The 20,858-nt window shown below is 32.9% G+C and overlaps 3 protein-coding genes and 1 long non-coding RNA gene across 4 annotated transcripts; 2 read left to right on the top strand and 2 right to left on the bottom strand.

Moving 5' to 3' along the window:
- Nucleotides 1-2,881: 2,881 nt before the first annotated feature.
- LOC25494230 (pathogen-associated molecular patterns-induced protein A70) lies at nt 2,882-4,393 on the bottom strand. The gene has a single exon (XM_013603030.3). The coding sequence runs from the start codon at nt 4,322-4,324 to the stop codon at nt 3,752-3,754; it is 573 nt and encodes a 190-aa protein (XP_013458484.1). The 5' UTR covers nt 4,325-4,393; the 3' UTR covers nt 2,882-3,751.
- A 6,507-nt stretch (nt 4,394-10,900) lies between these two features.
- LOC120579995 (factor of DNA methylation 2) lies at nt 10,901-11,670 on the top strand. The gene is made up of 3 exons (XM_039832831.1): nt 10,901-11,000; nt 11,196-11,377; nt 11,590-11,670. Exons 1-3 carry the CDS (start codon nt 10,901-10,903, stop codon nt 11,668-11,670), a joined length of 363 nt encoding a protein of 120 aa, XP_039688765.1.
- Nucleotides 11,671-12,167: 497 nt separating this feature from the next.
- Nucleotides 12,168-15,746, bottom strand: LOC120580011 (uncharacterized). The gene is made up of 4 exons (XR_005645622.1): nt 15,308-15,746; nt 14,402-14,526; nt 13,639-13,736; nt 12,168-12,547 (listed from the first exon to the last, which is right to left on the bottom strand). It is a non-coding gene; the product is annotated as an uncharacterized lncRNA (long non-coding RNA).
- Nucleotides 15,747-19,605: 3,859 nt separating this feature from the next.
- LOC25494232 (factor of DNA methylation 3) lies at nt 19,606-20,623 on the top strand. The gene is made up of 2 exons (XM_013603032.3): nt 19,606-19,951; nt 20,307-20,623. Exons 1-2 carry the CDS (start codon nt 19,733-19,735, stop codon nt 20,550-20,552), a joined length of 465 nt encoding a protein of 154 aa, XP_013458486.2. The 5' UTR covers nt 19,606-19,732; the 3' UTR covers nt 20,553-20,623.
- Nucleotides 20,624-20,858: the final 235 nt, after the last annotated feature.

The following is a 20,858-nucleotide window of genomic DNA, read 5'->3' on the forward strand; positions in this document are numbered from 1 at the left end:
ATTTTATTTTGTTTCGGTGTCTACAATGTATTTGATTTATTTTTCAGATGTTGTCTAAAAGAACATATATTTGGTAGTGAAAAGCGAAATAAAAAAAAATGAAATGAATAGCTAATAAAAACACAATAATGAATTATTATTTTTTTTTTTTTATGATGTATCATGTAAGGGATCTTTTTCTCATACTATTCGTAAAGCTAGTAAAACTATAGAAACAGCCTGATTATCTCAAGTGTCCGACATGGGTTTTCATCTTTCGAACAGTTGTTCCTTCAAAAAAAAATTCTTTCGAACAGTTGTTTCCTTCAAAAAATCTTTTGAACAGTTGTTAGGTACACTAGCAGTATGTTTGGAAGTTCAATATTTTCGAAAAAGTTTTGGAAGACCATATATATATATATATATGCTAACTAATACACATCCATCCATAAAATAAAAGTGTGCATTAGCATCATAAACCTTTTTGTTTTGGACAAAAAAAACATTATTTTTGTTTGAAAGTATGTCCCTTGATGTCATTTTGCATTTCTCACTGTGTGTTTTTGTTTATGAACATCTTTACCTCTTGCCTTTTTTCTTGACCCATTATGTCACTTTAAGAAAAGATTCACGATAGGGGAAAGACTTTCCGTTCTAGGAAATTATTTATCCTTCAATTAATTTCTTACTTTCTTACTTGGTTTTTTCTAAATTACCTTTGAATGGTGTGTAATTTACCCACCAACCAATAAAAATGAGCAATTTATTTGTGGGGTCAAGATAGTTCATGAATATGTGCTTATGTGGCTAATGTGTATTGGTTGGGGTAAATTACCCATCATTCTTTCATGGATAGCCTAGTTGCCACCTCTTTTTCGTGATTTGACTGCATTATTTCCTAAATAATTGCAGCCAAAATATTTCCTAAATGATATTGCTGCCAAAATAATGATAATTGTTTGTGGAAAAAGATGAAACAACAATGGAGTAATTTTATGAGAGATATTCTTGCTATCTTAAAATTTATAAACTTGATGAACAATCATGGACTAAATTATAAATTGCATGGAAATATAGTTCAAAACCTTTTGTTTTTATGACAATTGAAGCACTTCAATCATAGTAACTTATGATTTTGTTACTTTAGTTTTAGGAACACTTTCTCTAACACTCATCTCTTTACATTTTGGGTATATTTAGATAATAAAAGGAAAGAAAGTTAGAGGAAAGAAGGTTAAAGGAAAGAAAGTAAGAAGAAAGTGAGTAGAAAGTGAGATGATTTGTTGCTTGTTTGGTTATAGTGAAAGTAAGGGAGGAAAGAAAGAAATGAATTTATTAAATGACATAAATAGCCTTATGTTATTGTGTTATTTAAATGATTTTCAATAAAAATACATTTAAATAATTTTGATATAAACACTATTAAAATTGATCACAAAAAAAAATGACTATATGAGTTCTAATTTGAGCATGCTAAGAAATGTGTATAAATATTGAAAATAATAAAATATTCTATGAGAGTATGGTTCAAAAGAAGGAAAAAATTGAAATATGTGTTGTAAAAATATACAAGATCAGAGGGTATTTTGGTAAATGCAACAGAAATAATGACTTTCTTTCCACTTTCTGATCTGTTTAGTGCAGAAACAATTCTGATGTGGGACCCGCAAAAAACTTTCTTTACTTAGCTTTATGAAGGTGTACCAAACAGTAGAAAGAGCATCATTCCACTCTCTTTCCATTCCACTCCTCTTTCTTTCGTTGGAACCAAACATATGTGAGACTCAAATATCATTTCTCAAAACTTAAATCCACACCTAATCAAAACAGGATTTCCTGTCAAAGTCGAAACGGGTTTGAATGGGTTCGGGTGGGCACTCGCTGTATTGACTTTCTTTTGAGTGAATAATGAATATTGCCTTGGCTACTTCTAATGAAACAGAGGAGGTTAGATAAGGAAAGACTTTGCGCATCCGGTGTTCAAGGGTTGAGATTCTCTCAATTTCACAAAACAAATGGTAATGTCTGTTATTATAATTTTGAAATAAAAAAAATTGGTTTATTCAATATCACTCTTTTAATCGAGTAAATAGAGAGAATCTTAATCCCTCAAATGTAAATGGTTTAATAGCAATTTTCGCCCCCTAATTTTTTACGAAGTTTCTCTCTAAAAAACCAATTACAAAACCGCCCTTTAAGTTTTGCAACTGTTTCAGTTTTGACCTCTCAAAGTCAATTTTTGGTTAAAAAAAATAAAAAAGATAACACGTGACACCTCACTTTGGGTGTCACGTCAGTGTAGACCGGGTTAAAATTGGTTTTGGGGGCCAAAACTGTCATAGATGCAAAACTTAAGGGGCGTTTTGTAGTTTTTTTTCTTAGAGGCCCAAAATCGCAACTTTGAAAAAATTAGGGGGCTAAAACTGTTATTAAGCCAATGTAAAAAGTAAAAATGTGATATTAAATGAACAAAAAAAAAAGTATACACCCTAAAATATTTAAAGCTTAAGAAATTGGGAGAGAAAATGAAGACATCTTAACTCCTAAAAAACATAACAGCTCTTGTAAATAGAGCTGTCAAAACGGGCGGCCCGGCCCGTTTAGGCCCGGCCCGATCGGGCCAAGGGCTTTTAAGGGCCGGGCTAAAAAGCCCGATTTGAATATGGGCTGCAAAAATAGAGCCCGAGCCCGGCCCTATACGGGCTCCCGGGCTAACGGGCCAGCCCTGCCCCGTATTTTTTTCTTCCCTTTTTCATTCTTTTAAGTACTGAACATACATAAATATGCCGGGCTAACGGGCCAGCCCGGGCCCGTATCTGTTTTTTAAGGTAATTTGAATACAGGATAAATTTTCAAAATCAGTTGCTCTTTATTTAACATGGTAAATAGCATTGTAGTCATCTTTTAAAAGAATAAGTTGCCAGTAACTTTAAAAATAAATTCAGTAGCATATTTGATGTATAAGATATGAGTAATGAACTATGTTTACAACTTCTATCAGAAGTTCAACCTTTCCAATTGGTTATCCAAGAACAATCTCTGTAGTAGTAATGACAGTTAATTAGTCTAAAGAATGCTATAGGAAAAGTTAATAGCTAATTGTTCTTGTCAATATGATGAAACAGAACCCTTTCTTTTGCATGTTAGTATTTTGACGTTTTACTTCACTTCCAAAGGCTTAGGGGTACCACAAAAACTAAACCACTGAGGCAGAACATGGTGACATCAAGTAGCATAATAGTATAGAATATGTCAGTTTCCTAGAAAGAGTACTTGCTTTGTTTGGGCTATGCAACTTGTGGAGGAATCCAGTTTAGTAGTCAGCTTCACGAGAAGTAAATTCACTGTGAGTCAGCCAATCAGGCTGCATCTTCAGCTCCAGTAAATTCACGAGAAGTAAACTTTTTTTGCGGGCTGCCCGTGGCCCGAACGGACTCCGGGCTTTTTCGAGCCGGGCTAAAAAGCTCTTGAAAAATTCGGGCTGTAATTATTAGGCCCAAGCCCTACGTTTTATTCGGGCTTTCGGGCCGGCCCGTTTTGACAGCTCTACTTGTAAAAGACACAAACCTACAAGAAAAGATGTTTAGTGCATATTTATACTCACATTGAATTTGAACAAAATCCAGAGTGCTGTCGTTTAGTTTAAGCTCTACAGAGTCATAATTTAATCAAACTCAACATGAATTCAAGTAATTTTTCTTTATGTAATGGAGTATTTTCTTTTCATCTAGACTATTCAAAGGGAAGTGTAGGTCTGTGTTATCATCATCGATCAAATGCTGTTTTTGGAACGGATAAAAGAATTAAGCCTCTGCAACCTCAATTGCTTCTTAAACATGTTTATAAAATCATCAGCTTTTGCATCATCCGCTTCATCTTCTTCTTTACTCGTCGTTGATTCACTTCTCGCCATTGAACACTCTTTCTCGCTCGCTGATTTCTTCATCATCGGTTTGCTATTCTCCTCATCATCAGAATCACAATCGTGGATCGGATCCGACTTGACCAGTTCTATAGGTGGGGTTTTGGGTTCTGTTTGTGCTGGTTCGTGTTTGTTGAGATTGAAAGACAAGACTCGCTGTAACAGTGAAGGTTTTAGACTTGGAGCAAGTTGGGGCTGAGTAGACTCTGGCTCAGGTTGTGTAACAAATGTTTGCTCGTTATGGTGGTGGTTGCAGTGACTGAGATTGTGTGTTTGATGGGTTTTGGGTGCAGTTACTGCAGCGAAGCGAGAAACGAGAGCAATGGTACCAATGACAAGGTTAACAAAGATGAAAAGAGGAGAGGGTGTGAACCACATGAATGTAGCTATGAAATTATTACTTGCTGCTATGGTGTCAGTCATCTTGTAGTTGAGGTTGTTGGTAGTTTGGTGAGAGATATGAAAGCTTACTTATAACACTGTCAATGAACACTGTAACATGGGAGAAATATCACGTTATCACGTCTCTTCATCAGAACAAAATATCTTGACCCACTTGTTGGTGTACTGTATAGTTCTGTCGACATACAACAATACAGGTAAAGAGAATATTACTCCCCAATCCCTATTATGTATCACACTACTTTGTACACATATTTCTTCATCTATCATATTTGGACAACAAATTTAAAATAATTTTTGAATAAATTTCTCTTTGTCCCTAAATTGTTTAAAATGTCGATACAAATATCATTATTCTATCTTTTACTATCAACATATAAAGATAAACGGAATCGTGCAAAGACGACAAAATTACAAAAACAAACGAAATAATATTGAAAATACGTGGAAATCATTTATTTAACAAAAAAAAAAAAAACAATTTGGATGGATGATTTAGGGTCAATTTTGACCCAAAATCATCCCTATGCAATAGATCAAAAAGAAAAAAAAAATGGTGACGGTTGGAGGTTCGAGAAGGAGGGACGTGTATCATTCTTGATAGCATATACCTAAACCCGTCTGATGATAGAAGATATTTTCTTTTTTCCGAAAGAATAGAGGACATATTTCTATAAGCTATCTTTATCAAGTGGTAAACATATTCCTAGAAGACTTATGTTTGTTGATGTGTGTTTCTGGACAATGATTTATCAGCAAGTGGCTCGGGTAAAGGGTGTCGTAGATCTTGAGGTCGGTGATGAATACTAACCGGACATTTTTTTTTATTTTAGGCATATTAACCGACATTTTTTTTTTTTTTACTAACCGGACATCTTGTATGTAACTATTCTAAACAGACTTGCAGAATAATGGAAACATTTATTCATATTTTTTATTGTATTTTATTTGCTAAGTTGGTGCACACATCACGTATTTTATCAGGACCTCCTTGCTTAATTACTAAGTTGGGCATTTTATTGTATTAGTTTTTATGTTGTTTTTAATTTACGTTTGAAAATATATATCATATTGTTATGGAAAATTTTGTAAAAAAATAAATGTTCAACTAAAGCATAGTGAATTTTTAAATTTTATATAATTTAAGTGTAGATTTAGTGAATTTAAGTGTAGATTTAGATTTAAATTTAAAAAATAATTGTGTAGTTAAAGAACTTTGTCCAGAAAAAAGTCTGACAATTAATGGTGGTTAACTATATAGAGTTACTTTTGATAGAAGAGATAACAAATCTTGATATTATACATAAACGAATCATCTTCATTTTTCAAGAGGGCTTCATTTAGGTATTTAGAGAGAAAGACATGAAGAGATTAATTTAAAAAAATAATAATAAAATGATAAAATAATATTATCTACTTTCCGTGTCTTTATTCTCTAAATAAAGTCTTGTCTTTATTTTCTTTGAAAAATGAAGGGCATTGCCACCATATAAGATGGTATGAAGAGTGTGGAAAAGATCAAACCGAGTGAATGTGTGAACGAGACTTTGAGGGGGCCTATTAGAAAGAGTGGGGAAAGGACTATAATATATGGATCCAACTGAAAACAATGATCGCAAATTGACTACACCTTGCCTGTCTTAATACTCCACATACATATGTAGGATAAATGTAATGTTTGAGATAATGGTTTATGTCACATTTATTCTTCTTTTTGTTTTTCTGACTAGGTTTGGTTTTTTTGTCTATGTGTGATGCATGTGTGTTTTAAAGTTTTATTATTTTTTTCTGCTTGTATAACAAAAAAAAAAGGATATTATTTGATTTTGTTGTTGTATTTTAATTTTGATTTTGTACTTTTTTTTTTTGAAGGAATTTTTGATTTTGTACTTGTATGTTGCAACTCAGCGTACTCTTTATATTGTTGAACATAAAACTATTAATGAAGTTAACATTGTATAAATTGCTATCTGTAGTAAACTACAAAGAATAATCTGCGGTAATTATTGTGCTATATTTCCAGACACGGTGCAACAATTATGTGTCCAGTATTATTTTTAAGCAATAAACTTATAACATTTCATTATAAATCAAATCATAGATATATGTCGGTACATCATTAAAATTTTGGAAGCTAAGGAAGTGGCTGCCTTTGCCAATTCATAGGTATTGTGAATTCGGACTCAAAACTCACACCAATACAAACTATGATGTGTGAAGCAAAGGAAAGTGGTAACCAATATCAAAGTAAAGACAAGCAATCATCAATAATAACAACACATAGATCTAATCTAGTAATCAAAGTGAAAAGCTCAAAACCACAAGCAAAAGATAAAGAGAGAAGAGAAACAAACACACCAAAGATTGTTGACCCAGTTCGGTCCAACTTGACCTAATCTCGGGGAGAGATTGATCTCTCCAATCCACTATCAAAAAGTTATTACAAAGTGATACAAATGGGTTACAAGATATTAGCTTCAACAAGCTCACAAAGAACAAACCTAATTTCTACCCATTTTCCCAACCTCACAAATGAACAAGACACTCAATGATTTTCACTCACCCAAGGTGTTTACAAATGTTTCCCAACCCAAGAGAACCCTAATCAAAGACCCTCAACCCTAAAATTACCTCCTTTGATTACCCTAGTTTCTCTCTCTTGAAGCTCCACTCAAAAATGAAGAATGAAGCCTTAAATAGTGTTCAGGAATACGCAGCATCGTGCCACATTTCGAGCCCATCGTGCCACGATGGAGCAGGTGATAGTACAGTACTATACCTTATCTGTCTGCATCGTGCCTCGATTTTTTCAATGGCAACCCAAAACCTGAACCATTCAATCGTGCCACGTTGCCCTGCAAACGTGCCACGATTGTTTTAGACTTCAACATCAATTTTGAGACACATTTCAACAATAGGCAACCTTATTCGTTTGCCTTCTAATAAACTCTACATGAGAGTTGGCTAAATTTAAGAAGCAATACTGAATATTACTATCCACAATGATTCCAAACTCAATAATATCTTCATTGCTTCGGTTGAAATAATCTGCTACACGCTTCGAATCTACCTCAAAATATAGTCCAGTAGTACTACTAAGTACTAACCCCACTAAAAAAAAGTCATTATTCTCTTTCTCTCTGATACCACGCGTTCCATCACCATCACTCCATCAGACTTTCCTTTTTTTCTTCCCCGATTTCATTTCCTTTTCCTCTTATGTTGTCTTGTTTTAGGCCTATTAGAATTGAGTCCTCTTGTTTTTGGCGTTAGGTGGGTGTCTTTTTGGGAAGGTGGTTTGAGGTTCCTCATGCATACGGTAGTGATTTTCACCTTTGGATGTATAACATATATACGGCACCTTGTATTTATCTTTTAAAAAATTTAAATAGAACATTGTTCTTTTAAAAAAATACGTTTTTATTTTATTACAGACCTCTTTTCACCTACAGAGCCGAGCCTCCGAATTCGTAGTAACAGTCCTTCATCTACCTAGCATATTTTATTTAACGCAATGGTTGGCCATCAAAATGTTGGGGATGATGTTATTTTTCGGGTCCTCAATAACCTTTGATGATTATTTGGTAGTCACAAATTGGATTTGGAGTCCCAATTTTGTGTTCTCAAATGCTCAAGTGGATTATTCATTAGTGTGGATTGATATTACCAAGCTTGAATATAGTCTATTATGACTATTAACAGAGGCTTCTTGTTGATTGTGCCATTTGCGCTGAAGTAAGCATGAACATGTGCATCTTTGATATCTTTCTCGACCAACAAAGGACAGTCACCTGATAGTGATTGGGGGAGAGAGATAGTTTTTTTTTTTTTTTTTTTGAAGAAGGGAAAGAGATAGAGTTGATAGGTTAGATTTGGTGTCCAGACGATAAATTTTTTGAAAATTGCTCTTGACAATTGCAACACCCATGTCGGCGGAGGAAGTATTTTCGATAGATGGTATTGACGTGCACGGTTTGGAACGGCGACAACATCAATGGATAGTAGCATTTCTTCCTTGCCCAGATCATGTTTAATTTCATGTTTGAAGTTCTTCGGCAGCTAACGACTGAGGTTTTTCTCGACAGTTAACTGCAGCCGGTTCGAGTAAACTTCGATAGTTAACTGTTGAGGGGCATTTGAGTAATTTACTCGTGTTTCTCAGCCAAATCAAATATGTCAACATCAATTTTCAAATTTTTTTGATTGGGGGTTTAGTTTAATCTCACGTCGGAATTTAATTTGTCAATTGAGCCAACATTTTTGTTTTATTTTTTTTGCACTCGATTTCAAAGTCATCTTTGGCTAGTACACTCTACCTACGTCAAAAAAGACTCGGTAAATTTTCTGTTGTTCTTCCTTTTTAATGACATTTTCGTTAAAATCAAATGACAAGTCAAAATCAAATGTGACACTAAATCTCATCTATTTTTTTAGGATGTGTTTGTTTTAAGTTAATCAAATTTATTCTTAGGAATAACATTCCTTTGGAATATAAAGATTGAAATTTTATACCAAAATATTTAGAAAAAAACATGTTTGGTTAGCTTTATAATATTCCTATGAACCATAAATATAGAGATTATAATAGGTAACTATATTGGAATTTATTTCCATCTCCATGGGAACTTTATTCCCACCAATTTCCTTGGAAAAAAATTTCTATTCCTAGAAACATTTTATTGCCGGAAATAAAATTTAATAAACTTGTAACAAACATAGACATATGCAATTCTATCATTTTATTTTGAGGAATAAACAAATATTTAATTCAAAGGTTTAAAATTAAAACTATACCCAAAAGAATACTTTCACACCAATTTCTCTCTTTATCCTCTAATTAAAAAAAAACATCTTTATCATAAATTCATTATCAATCATTTCCTTTTTGTTTCCCCTGTTTTTATTACTTATTATTGTTACCTAAGGTTAAAAAAAGAGGTTTATGTTTGATTGAGTCAGTCATCACCACCGATGATTAATTTATTTTTTTTAGGGAACCACCGGTGATTAAATAAATTGCATTAATCCTTCAAAAAAATAAAAAAAATAAATTGCATTAAAAAAGTAACACATTCTATCAAAACACTAAAATGATTCTTTTTCTTTGATCGTTGCTGATAACTACCTCTCAAAAAATTGTTGCTAATTAGATTATTTTATCACTCTTCGTATTTAAGCTTAACAGTATAGATCTCGGTATACCTCACAACTGCACTAAGAATATGTTTGGTTTAGAATAGAAGTTGTGAAGAGAGAAATAGGTAAGAGAGAGTATGGGAAGAGAGAGAAAGGTAAGAAATAGAGTAATATTGAGATCAAGGTGTCATTTGATCCTCTCTATATATATATTTAGCCCTAGAAAGCCGTGGGGTTTGTCATTCTTCATCTTATTCACTCGGTTTTCTCCTTTGGTTTTTCACTGGTCGTCAACATCGCTGTCAAAATCATTCTTCTAGCGCAAGGTAATATAATTTATACTGTTTATTGTGTATTTATACTCTAGTGTGCTTCGTAATCGCTCATATCCTGGTATAACATCAACCTTAAAAATCACGTTTTTTACTTTATTTCTCAGTCAGTATGCTTTTTAAAATTGTGTTTTGATTTTTCTTTTATTGTGCACATTATTTGTTTTATTTTTGAAATTGTGATACCATTCTCATTCCGGAAGCAATTCCTTATCGATTAATATTCTGATTCTGAGGACAATAGGAGAACATTAAAGGTGAAGAACATGGACGAAAATATTGGTGAAAAAAATGTTATACTAAAACACAATATTTTTTTTTCATATAAGGTTAAAATAAGGTTTTTCATAGAGTCCAATATTGTTATGGATTATTGTTATTTTAATAGGATCTAACTAGTTTTTTAATTCATAATTTAACTAAAAATGATAAAATAGTTTAAATAAAGGAGTAAATTTTGAAAAGAAAAGTACAGCCGAAGATTGCGTATCTTTAATATTGTTCATATTATTGTAGATTGTTCTTCCTACTGTTATGGATTATAGCTATTTTGATAGGATATAACTAATTTTTTTTAATTGATAATTTAAATAAAAATGATAAAATAGTTTAAATAAATGAATAAAATTTGAAAGGAAAGGAAAAGCCCAACCCATGTAGTGTATCTTGATATAGAAGATATATATATATATATATATATATATATATATTGCCCTAGAAAGCCGTCAGGGTTTCATTATTTTCATCTTATACGTTCATTCGTTTTCTCCTCTGGTTTTAACTAGTCAAAATCGTTGTCAAAACCATTCTTTCAACGCAAGGTAATATAATTTATACTGTTTATTGTGTATTTAAACTCTACTCTGCTTCATAATCGCTCATATCCTAATATAACTTCAAGCTTAATAATCATGTTTTTACTTTATTTCCCAGCCAAGTAAGCTTTTTGAAATTGTGTTTGGATTTTTCTTTTTTAGTTTTTGAACATGTGAATAAACATTGTATTGTGCTCGTTATCTGTTTTATTTTTGAAATTGTGATAGCATTCTGATTCTTGAAGCAATTCCTTATAACTAGGGATTAATATTCTGATTCTGTGGACAATAGGAGAGCATTAAAGTTGAAGAACATGAAATTGGAACAGACAACAAGCAAATATGATGAGGCTAATGTGTTCCTAATGAAACTGATGGATCAAGAAGAGGAGATGCTTGAAAATTTTAATAAGGGTATGTTGATACTTTAATGAACAGTTTTACTAAATAATGGTATTATGTTTCACTGAATTTAAAAGTGAAACAATCTGATTTTATTATATTATATCCATCCTTTCGGCATAGTGTACATTCTGTTGCATTTTAAAATGATGTGTTGCAGATGATGTAATTTTTGGTAGCTTAGTTTGTTTCACATTGTTCCATTAGAAATCAGCAAGATGCGGCAAGTTGAACGCAACTATCTGGAAAATATGTCTAAGGATCATGAAAAAGCCATGTTGGAACTGGAAGCTAGGAGGAATGAACTTATGTCCCGTGAAATGGATCTGCAGAAGCGTCAAGTAGATAATGACAATGAGAGCAATAAGCTATATCTTGAGAGGAAACAGGTAATTTATTTTGGCTCTTCGATTTTATGGTAGCAATACTATTCACTCTTGTTAACACTCTTGAAGACACTTATTCTGATAGGTCTATTTCATAAAAAGTGTTGTCAACGTTCCTTATTGTGTGGACCATTTGGTCTTGTGTGTCCAATCCCTCTTATTTTAATAACTTAATTATGACATATTAAATATGTTCTTCATCTTGTTGTTTACAGAATGAGATGGCAATTGAAGAGCAACGAAAGGCCGATGAAAAAATGATGCATTTGGCTGAAGAACATAAGGCACGCATTTGATTTTCCTTTCATGTACAATATTTAATTCAGTTACATTTATCCACATAGGTTTGATGACCACTACAAGAAATATTGGATTTTCCTAGGGAAATATTCCTCGGAAAACACACTTTTTTCGTAGGAAAACACGGATTTCCGAGAAATTACCGAGGAAACAAGTTGTAGGAAATTTTAGATCTATTCCTACAAGATTTCCGAGGAATTTCCGAGGAAATACTTTTTCCGACGGAAAGTTTGGTAGGAAAGCATTTTTGCAGTCTGCCACATCTGACACACGCTTTCCGACGAAAATTTCGTAGGAAAAATTAATAATTAAAAATTGCACACGTTTTCCTACGAAACTTTCCTAGGAAACAATTATATTTTAAAAAAAAAAAATTAGATCCAAATTTTGATTTCGAAAAAGGCGCCAAATAATTCAAATGAGGTGCCAAAATATTTGGCGCCAAAATTTCATAAAAAATCAAATTTAAAAAAAAAACGAAAAATAAAAAAAGTGCGCCAAAATTTGAAAATAACCCAAATTTTTTGATAACATGTCATGTTGATAAATAATTACATAAAACAAAATTCATATATGCAAGTTAAATTTTCTTTGACAGTAACCACCTAAAACACCCCAAAAGTGCCCAAAATCCCTAACCAAAAAACAGCAACTGAAAAGAATATAAATTACTCGTTATGATCATCATCCCTCTCCTCGTCCTCGTCCTCCTCCTCATCATCATGATCATCATCATCATCATTGTCGTCGTAGGGTCTGAGGAAACATCTATTCTTCCATTCTTCTTTTTCTTCGGCTTCCCATGATCTACAACATGAGCCTTACCCTTATCCTTGTCTCGTCCAGACATCCCTGTCTGCTTGCCTAAACAGTCTGGAACAGAAATAAAAAGAGTTGATTAATGCTCTAAAATACGCACAGGTTTAACATCAAGAAAAAATGCAATGATAAATTCAATTCGACTACACTGTATCAGTAATTCAGAAAGATGGATGGGTAGTACGCATGGTATTCAAAAAGGTAAACACATGTTAACTCTCAACCCACAATTCATAGCTCTTACCTAACCATGACGGCGACACCTAATGACGAAACCTAAATGCACACTAACAGATTTGAATCAACATAAAGTTACTTTTATACTATTATGTTATGGTAATAATGTCATAGATTAAGAAATGTAGAAGTATGATCAATTGAGTAAGTGAAAAAAAGAAAAAAGAGGAATAGATTGAAATTCTGACTTTTGCAGCAAATTGGTAAAACTGCTAACATGTTTCTGTACCTGTACACGTTCATTAGTCAAACTGTACAAATTGGATATTTAAACACCAAAAGTAAAATTATATTTATATTCTTGACATTCTAAGCTTTCCAGGGAATGTTCGTTTACTCAATTCGGACACCGTTTGATATTTTAATTAAATAGAGGAAGTTTAAGTCTGTTTACGAACAAAACTGAACTTTTGGATTGGTTTTGTAGAATTACACTGAAAACCCTATGAAACACGGACTCGGACACGGACACGGGACACGACACGGACACGGGAGACGGCTAATCTAAAAAAAACTAGGACACCGACACGGCTATATCATGGTGGAAAAGGGAGCAGCGAAAACACTACCTCAAGAATTTTATTTGACAGTAACATCAACCAATCTATCTCAAGAATTTAGTGGAATTCAACTTGGAGATAAAGAAAAGTCAGAATCTTCAACCAAAAATTGTGTTATAAGCTTATACTACAATTCTGTCCTAATTTTCAAAACATAGTCAAAATGAAATAAAGAGAATTAAATCAAGCTAGTGAGTAAAGAATGAATTTCAATAATCAAAATGATCAACTAATTCAATGGTACTCCATCACCAAACTCAGCACCAAAAGTTATTGATAGCTAAAAACAGAATCATACAATACTTCTATAAATAATTAAAATTGAAAAACATAATCAGATAACCTAACCTAGTTGCAGCAATGGATTGTGAAGACGCCTTGGCTCTTATAGTCTTTGATTAAGCTTCTCCTATTTCTTCGATAACACCTCAAGTTGATCCAAGTTCCTATAAACATAGTTCAAAATTAGATAAATCAAAATACATTTAATTCAAACTCTTAGCTCATCGTAATGAAGATTAATTACAATCTTCAATCTTCACAATGAAGAGTAATTACAATCTCTTAAATTTCCTTTGACACTTCATAAAATGCACAACAATTAGCTCATCGCTCATACATCAACTCTAGCACATTTCTTTAAGCACCAATAAAATAACAGACTCTAATGCTCAAAAACAAATCTGAATCAAAACCAACAAATGGCAGATATAATCTCATGAATGGATGACATAATACTGATCCAAATTATCATGCATATCTTCTTCTAATCTACCTCATAAAAAACAGAAAAACTATATTACTTGCACACACACCACACATATCCATATGGCAAGGATTATATATTAAAATAAACAGGAGAAACTTAACTTAGTTCAAAACTAGTTATAACACTCACTCATAGATCAGAACCTTAAGAATGTGAGGTGCCACAAACATTTAATTCAGATGACGCAGTAGTGAACATAAACCAAACTTTTAACTAAAATGATACTCATACAAAATTAATTCTAAACCATATGCAGTACTGACACTCAATATTAAAATGAATGCTAGTTATGTGAAGGTCACTATATCAAACAAACTTTAAAAATTTTAAGAAGTAACAAACCTGATGAACGGCGGCAGCGGTATACAGTGAATGAAGGAAGGAAGGACGGCGACAGTGGTTTCTTGAGCGATTGAGAACACGGCGGACACGGCTTCTAGAAGAAGAACAAAAAACGACCACACAGGCTGCAATTATCATAGCATAGGTAAATGCAATATGAGTCAAATTAGCACAGGTCTTATAAGCAAAAAAAATACATTCACAATGGAATTTGAATAAATGAATTAGAAAACAACTTATAAAAGTTGAATGCATTGTTCAGCTCCATACTTTATAACATGAATGCAACAGATATCATCACCATAAACACCATTTGATCAACCTTGTAATTACATAAACCATACATCCAAAGATTTATTTTTCAAACAACATGTTATGAAAACGGCCGAAGTATTAATGAGAAACATATCTGCACCATCCTTATAGAAAAGAGAAATACTTATACTTCTTCCATATGATAAGAATCAAATTTTGGTTTAGTTCTCAACTAAATAAGTCATCTCAAGTGCTACTATTTAATTAAGAGTTTAACACGGCGGCGGTTCTGAACTAGTTATAACACTGCGGCGGCGGTGGTTTCTTGAGCGATTGAGAACACGGCGAACACGACTTCTAGAAGAAGAACAAAAAACGACCACACAGGCTGCAATTATCATAGCATAGGTAAATGCGATATGAGTCAAATTAGCACAGGTCTTATAAGCAAAAAAATACATTCACAATGCGATATGAGTTAAAGTTCAAAAAAACATTAGGGAACCCAAATCAAATTTTATGTGTATACAAACCAAAAGAACCCAAACGTGTTAACTTATCAAAAGAACCCAGACCAAATCAGAAAACCCTAATATTTTAAATCACAAATTAGCAGCAATAAAATCAATTTAGCAAAGGTGATTCACTAACCTTTTAGAGCAATAAAATCAACGATGATGGATTGTGGACTGAGTGAGTTGGAAACTGAGCAATTGTAGCACCGATTGGAACTATTGGACCGATTGTGAGAAGCTAGGTTTGGAAGTGACAAGAATATGAATCGAGTGTGTAGGCTAGGTTGGGAGTGTGAGAGCGAGAGCGTGTGAAGCCATAACGAGGAAAAGGAAGGAGGAAGGAGTGAGGAGCGACTGAGTTGGTGAACGGCGACTGAGCGACTGAGTTGGTGAATGGCGACTGAGCGACGGAGCGAAAATTGAGCGATTGAGCGACTGAGCGAAAATTGAGATTGGTGAGTGAGTGAGTTTGAGATTTTAGGGTTTTGGAGGTGTTGGAGGGAGATTGAAATTGGGGAAAAGAGGTGGGAGGGAGACTGAAATTGGAATGGAAAAGTAAGCTACGACCCTTTCTTTCATTTTGACAACATTTTATTTTAGGCTTAAATATGCAAACCGTCCCTGTAATTTGAGTGAATTTTGATTTTCGTCCCTGTAAAAAAAAAAATTTAATTACATCCCTGTAAATTTTTTTTTGTTTTAAAAAGGTCCCTGGCCCCACTTCATTGGTGATTTGGCAAGGTTTTGGCCACGTGGCAGTTGCTGACTGTGCAACTTTTGCCACGTGGCGGTCCACGTCATTATTTTTTATTTTTTTAAAAAAAACTGATTTATTTTTTTTTTCAAATTTTTAAAAATTTGAAAAAAAAAAACTGAAAATAAATAAATAAATCATAAAAAAAATTCCAAATTTTTTTTTTTGAAATGTGAAGAAAAAAATTGGAAATTAGTGTTTTTAAAATCTACAAATAAATTTTTGAAAAATAAAATTAAAAATTATATAATCTCAAAATTTATAACTTTTGAAAATATAATTTAATTTTCAGAATTAAAAAAAAAAAATGAATTTTCGTCAATTTAACAATACAACTTTGTTAGGTTCATCTACATATAGGTAAGTTACTTTAAATATGTGTTTGATCACACCATAGAAGTCATCTTCACCTCCATCACTGATTCCTTTGACGTAAACACCACTGTTAATTGTTTTTTTGCCCACTGATCGTGATTGAGTATGAAATTTAAACCCATTGACAAAGTAAGTGTCCCATTGTTTGACTTTTCTTCCCGGACCTTCGGCTAATCCCCTCAAATGATATATTTGTGTAGTCGGATGAGAATTTAACAATTGATGCTTAAACCATCCTTGAAAACTTGTATATATGTTGCCGATTATTAATCCTTGAAATATCTCAATGTATGGTCCAACTTCGCTACAATTAATCATCACATGAATTGTCGCTGACTGCAACTCTGCGTCGTTCATCCAGTAATATTTCCCTGGATGACAAGGACGTCCTTGGTGACGAAAAACTGATAAGGCAGACTGAAACCCTTCACTTTCAACAATAACTTCATTTCGTGTATTTCTTGGGGTCAACATCAACGGGTTGAAGTAATGAGAGATGAAATAGTTTGTTTTCCGACGCACGTAAGCTGCAACTATTGATCCCTCAACCCTTGCTTTATTTCTCACCATTCGCTTTGCATAACCCATGAACCTTTCAAAAGGATATATCCACCTATATTGAGCAGGTCCACCGAGCCAAGCTTCGTATGCGAGATGCACAGGAAGATGTTCCATACGCGCCTCGCTGCTTGAAGCGTGCATATTAACATCAGACTCGGTAATATTTGTAGGCTCTTGTTCATCGTGATAAATCCACACATAATAATTCTCCATAAAACCAAGGTCCTTTAAATGGTTTAGAACATCTTTTGGGCTCCGAATCAACCTACACGTACATTTAACACACGGACATCTTATCCCTCCCGCCAATTGAAAGGCATCTTGCGCCATGGCGTAAGCAACAAAATCACGAACTCCATCCACAAAAGCCGCCTTAAGTTTCCTTTTCCCCGGATATTTTCTATCGTACATCCAACTACGATGGAAAATATGTTGATCCATTTTTCGCGTCGCTGCAGTTGACTCAAATTAGTACCATATATTTTTATACGTAAATATTTTTTTAATATAAATAACAATTTTTTTCTAATCACCTAAATATTTAGAAATTTGTACAAAATAAACATGCTATCGCATAAAAATTATATAAGATTTTATATTTTATGACTAAAATATATAACATTTTCTAATCTATATCAAATTTTCTAAAATTTGTATGAAATAAACATTGCGTGCATATACAAATTACGAACCACAAATAAATATTAAGCGCGGACACCAGAATTGGTTCCCACAAAATAATTCACATATGTCATATTAATTAACTTCATAATTTTTTTGCTACGTTACATTATTTTTCTAACAAACTTAATTATACATATTTTCTTTACTAACTTAACTTTTTTTTAAAGAACTACGGTAACATTTTTACTAGCTACATTTATTTTACGTAAAACAAATTTGATCTAAATAACATATTTACTACAATTTAATTTTACTAACTATGTTTCTAATATCTAATATTTTTAATACTAATCCATTGAATAAATTTTAAATAAATAAAAGATACTAACCTCAAATAACAAGCCAATGAACAAGTAGATCCAAAAAAAAAAAGCAACAACCAGCCAGCAGCAACACCAACTTTAAAATGGATCGAAAACAAGGAAACTATAAAAAATAATGCAACATATTTTAATAACTAAATTAACAATATATATAAATACACACATTTTTAAAAGTAAACATTTTTAACTAAACTACAAGTTTTTCTACAAGCAAACACTTTTTTCATTATACTCTCTCTAACACTAATAAGTTGAAATTTAATTTAATCCCACTAAATATTTTTTTAAAGAAGTTAATCCAACTAACATTTTTTTTATAGAAAAATCCCGCTAACGTTTTTATTAATTACAATATAATAATTTTAGTAACTATTTTTCTAATAATTAATATTTAGTACTAATACCATTGTAGCAATAGTTAGAAATGTACCAAACTCAACTAATAAGTCGACGAACTAAGCGGAGGCAGCAAAATCAACAGCAACGAACAACAACACCAACCTCAAAATGGATCAGAACCAACATAACTATAAAAAAAATGTAACTTATTTTAAAATATAACGATATTAAATATTTATAAATTCAAACACATGTAAAATTGAAATCAATTATAAGAAAATATCAATAATTACCTTTGTTAGAAACTTCAACAATGATGATAATATTATAGAGAATAAAATTTGAGTGATATTAAAAAAATTTGAATGAGAAATAATGATAATAAAATGATGGAGAATAAAATTTGAGTGATATTAAAAAAATTTGAATGAGAATAGAATGAAGATTGTAAAGAAGAAAATAGAGTGTTGTATATTTATATACACAAATGCTGCAACGGTAACAAACTGCTAGTTAGCATGTGGGTCTCGTGTTTTCCGACGAAATTTTCGTAGGTAAATTCCACCAATCAAAACCATACACACACCCTTTATCCAACGGCTGTGTGCATGTGGGGTCGCAGCTTTCCTACGAAAATATTCCTCGGTAAAGTAGGCCAATCACATGATTCCACACACCCTTTTTCTGCATGTGGGGGCCGCAGCTTTCCTAGGAAATTATTCCTAGGTAAATTAGGCCAATCACATGCTTCCACACACCCTTTTCTGCATGTGGGGGCCGCCGCTTTCCTACGAAATTATTCCTAGGTAAAGTCAGCCATTTACAAGCTGCCACGTGCTCCACTTTTCTGTCTATAGTACTGTTTTTTACTGAAAGTTGCTTTCCGACGAAAATTTCGTCGCTAATTCGTAGGAAAACGCTTTCTAGGAAATTTCGTAGGAAAGTTTTCTAGGAAAATCCACCATTTCTTGTAGTGGACTCTTTTGGTTGGATGTTGCAGAAAGAAAAGGAGAAACTTCACAAGAAAATCCATGACCTACAGAGAGGTCTTGATGCAAAACAAGCATTGGAATTGGAAATTGAACAGTTGAGAGAAGCTTTCGAGGTAAAGAAAAAACTGGAGGCAATCGAAATGGAGCTGCAGGAAAAAGAAGAGGGCCTTCAAGACATGGATGATCTTCAACGAACACTTGTTGTCCAGGAGCGCAAAACTAATGACGAGTTGCAAGATGCCCGAAAAAAGTTAATAAGTGTATGTATTTTTCTCAGCATTTAAATGTTATTATTATTATTATAATTATAATGATGTCAATATGTCTTTTTGCCCATCAACTCATCTAATGGTCTGAAAATCAAGTTTAGAAATGTCTTCTTGTAACTGATCTTTTACAAAAACAGGATAGTGTGTTGCTGTTGCTTTTGCTCCCATGATTTCATTGTTTGTTTTCTTCAAGCAATCTGCATTCTTTATTCACAGTGGATTGGCTGCCCAAAGAAACCTCGAACCATAATTTCTGTGAAAAGGATGGGTAACCTTGATACTGAGCCATTTTTGGAAGCAGCTAAGAGGAAGTTTTCTGATGAGGTGAATGGGAAAGCAAGGCCTAGGAAAAAAGCTAGGAATAAAGTTTCTGAGGAAGTGCAATTGAAAGCAGTCGAGTGGTGCTCAAAGTGGGATGAATGTCTTAAAGATCCAAGTTGGCATCCCTTCAAAATTGTAGTTGATAAAGAAGGGAAATCCAAGGTACAATGACTTCCAAAATTATGTTAGTTAAGTTAAAGTTAATATCTTGAGTTAAATATGTTTTAATTCGCTACAAAATCACGAGATCTTAAGTTTGGTTCTTATTAAATTTCAACAGTACCGTCGTCCATAATAATACATTTTGTAAGTATAGTCTCTATTTTAGAGGTTGATTTTACTACTGGCACATGTGACAGTGACTTCAGTTCAACTTGTTGTATAAATAAGCACTGTTTTGGATATATTTCCCCCCTAAAACTATGATGCATCATTTCTTAGTAATTATTTGGCATGTTTCTTTCCATGATATGAACAGCATGTACCATGATCTAATATATGTTAATATATGGCACAGGAAATTTTAGACGGAGAAGATGAAAAACTGAAAAGTTTAAAGGATGAATTCGGGGATAAGGTGCATGATGCAGTAGTTACAGCTCTAAAGGAGTTAAATGAGTACAATCCTAGTGGAAGATACTCAATACTTGAACTCTGGAATTTTAAGGAAGGAAGGAAGGCTACGGTGAAGGAGGGTGTTTCACATTTAATTAGGCAATGGAAATCAGCTAAGCGAAGGAAAACTTACCGAAACTACTTTTAAGGCGGTTAGAATTTAGAATTGGACTTATGTGTAATTTTACGAGGATTAGTTTTGCTATCTAAAAACGTTTAGCGGCGTAGTTTGTAGCCCGCTTGTCTTCCATTAACGTGAAATTTTCTGTATATATATATATATATAACACAAAGATAATTAGACCTATATGCAAGAAATTTAATTTAACTACTGGCTCTAATAGACTTTGGTACGGTTTGGTGTTTAGCATGTTGAACTTAAAATTGCTTTTACCAACTGCAGGTTTGATTATGACTGCCAGTTGGAAGTTTCTTACAATTATTACAACATAAT

Source organism: Medicago truncatula, chromosome 4 (assembly GCF_003473485.1).
Source record: "Medicago truncatula cultivar Jemalong A17 chromosome 4, MtrunA17r5.0-ANR, whole genome shotgun sequence".
Classification (NCBI taxonomy): Eukaryota; Viridiplantae; Streptophyta; class Magnoliopsida; order Fabales; family Fabaceae; genus Medicago; species Medicago truncatula.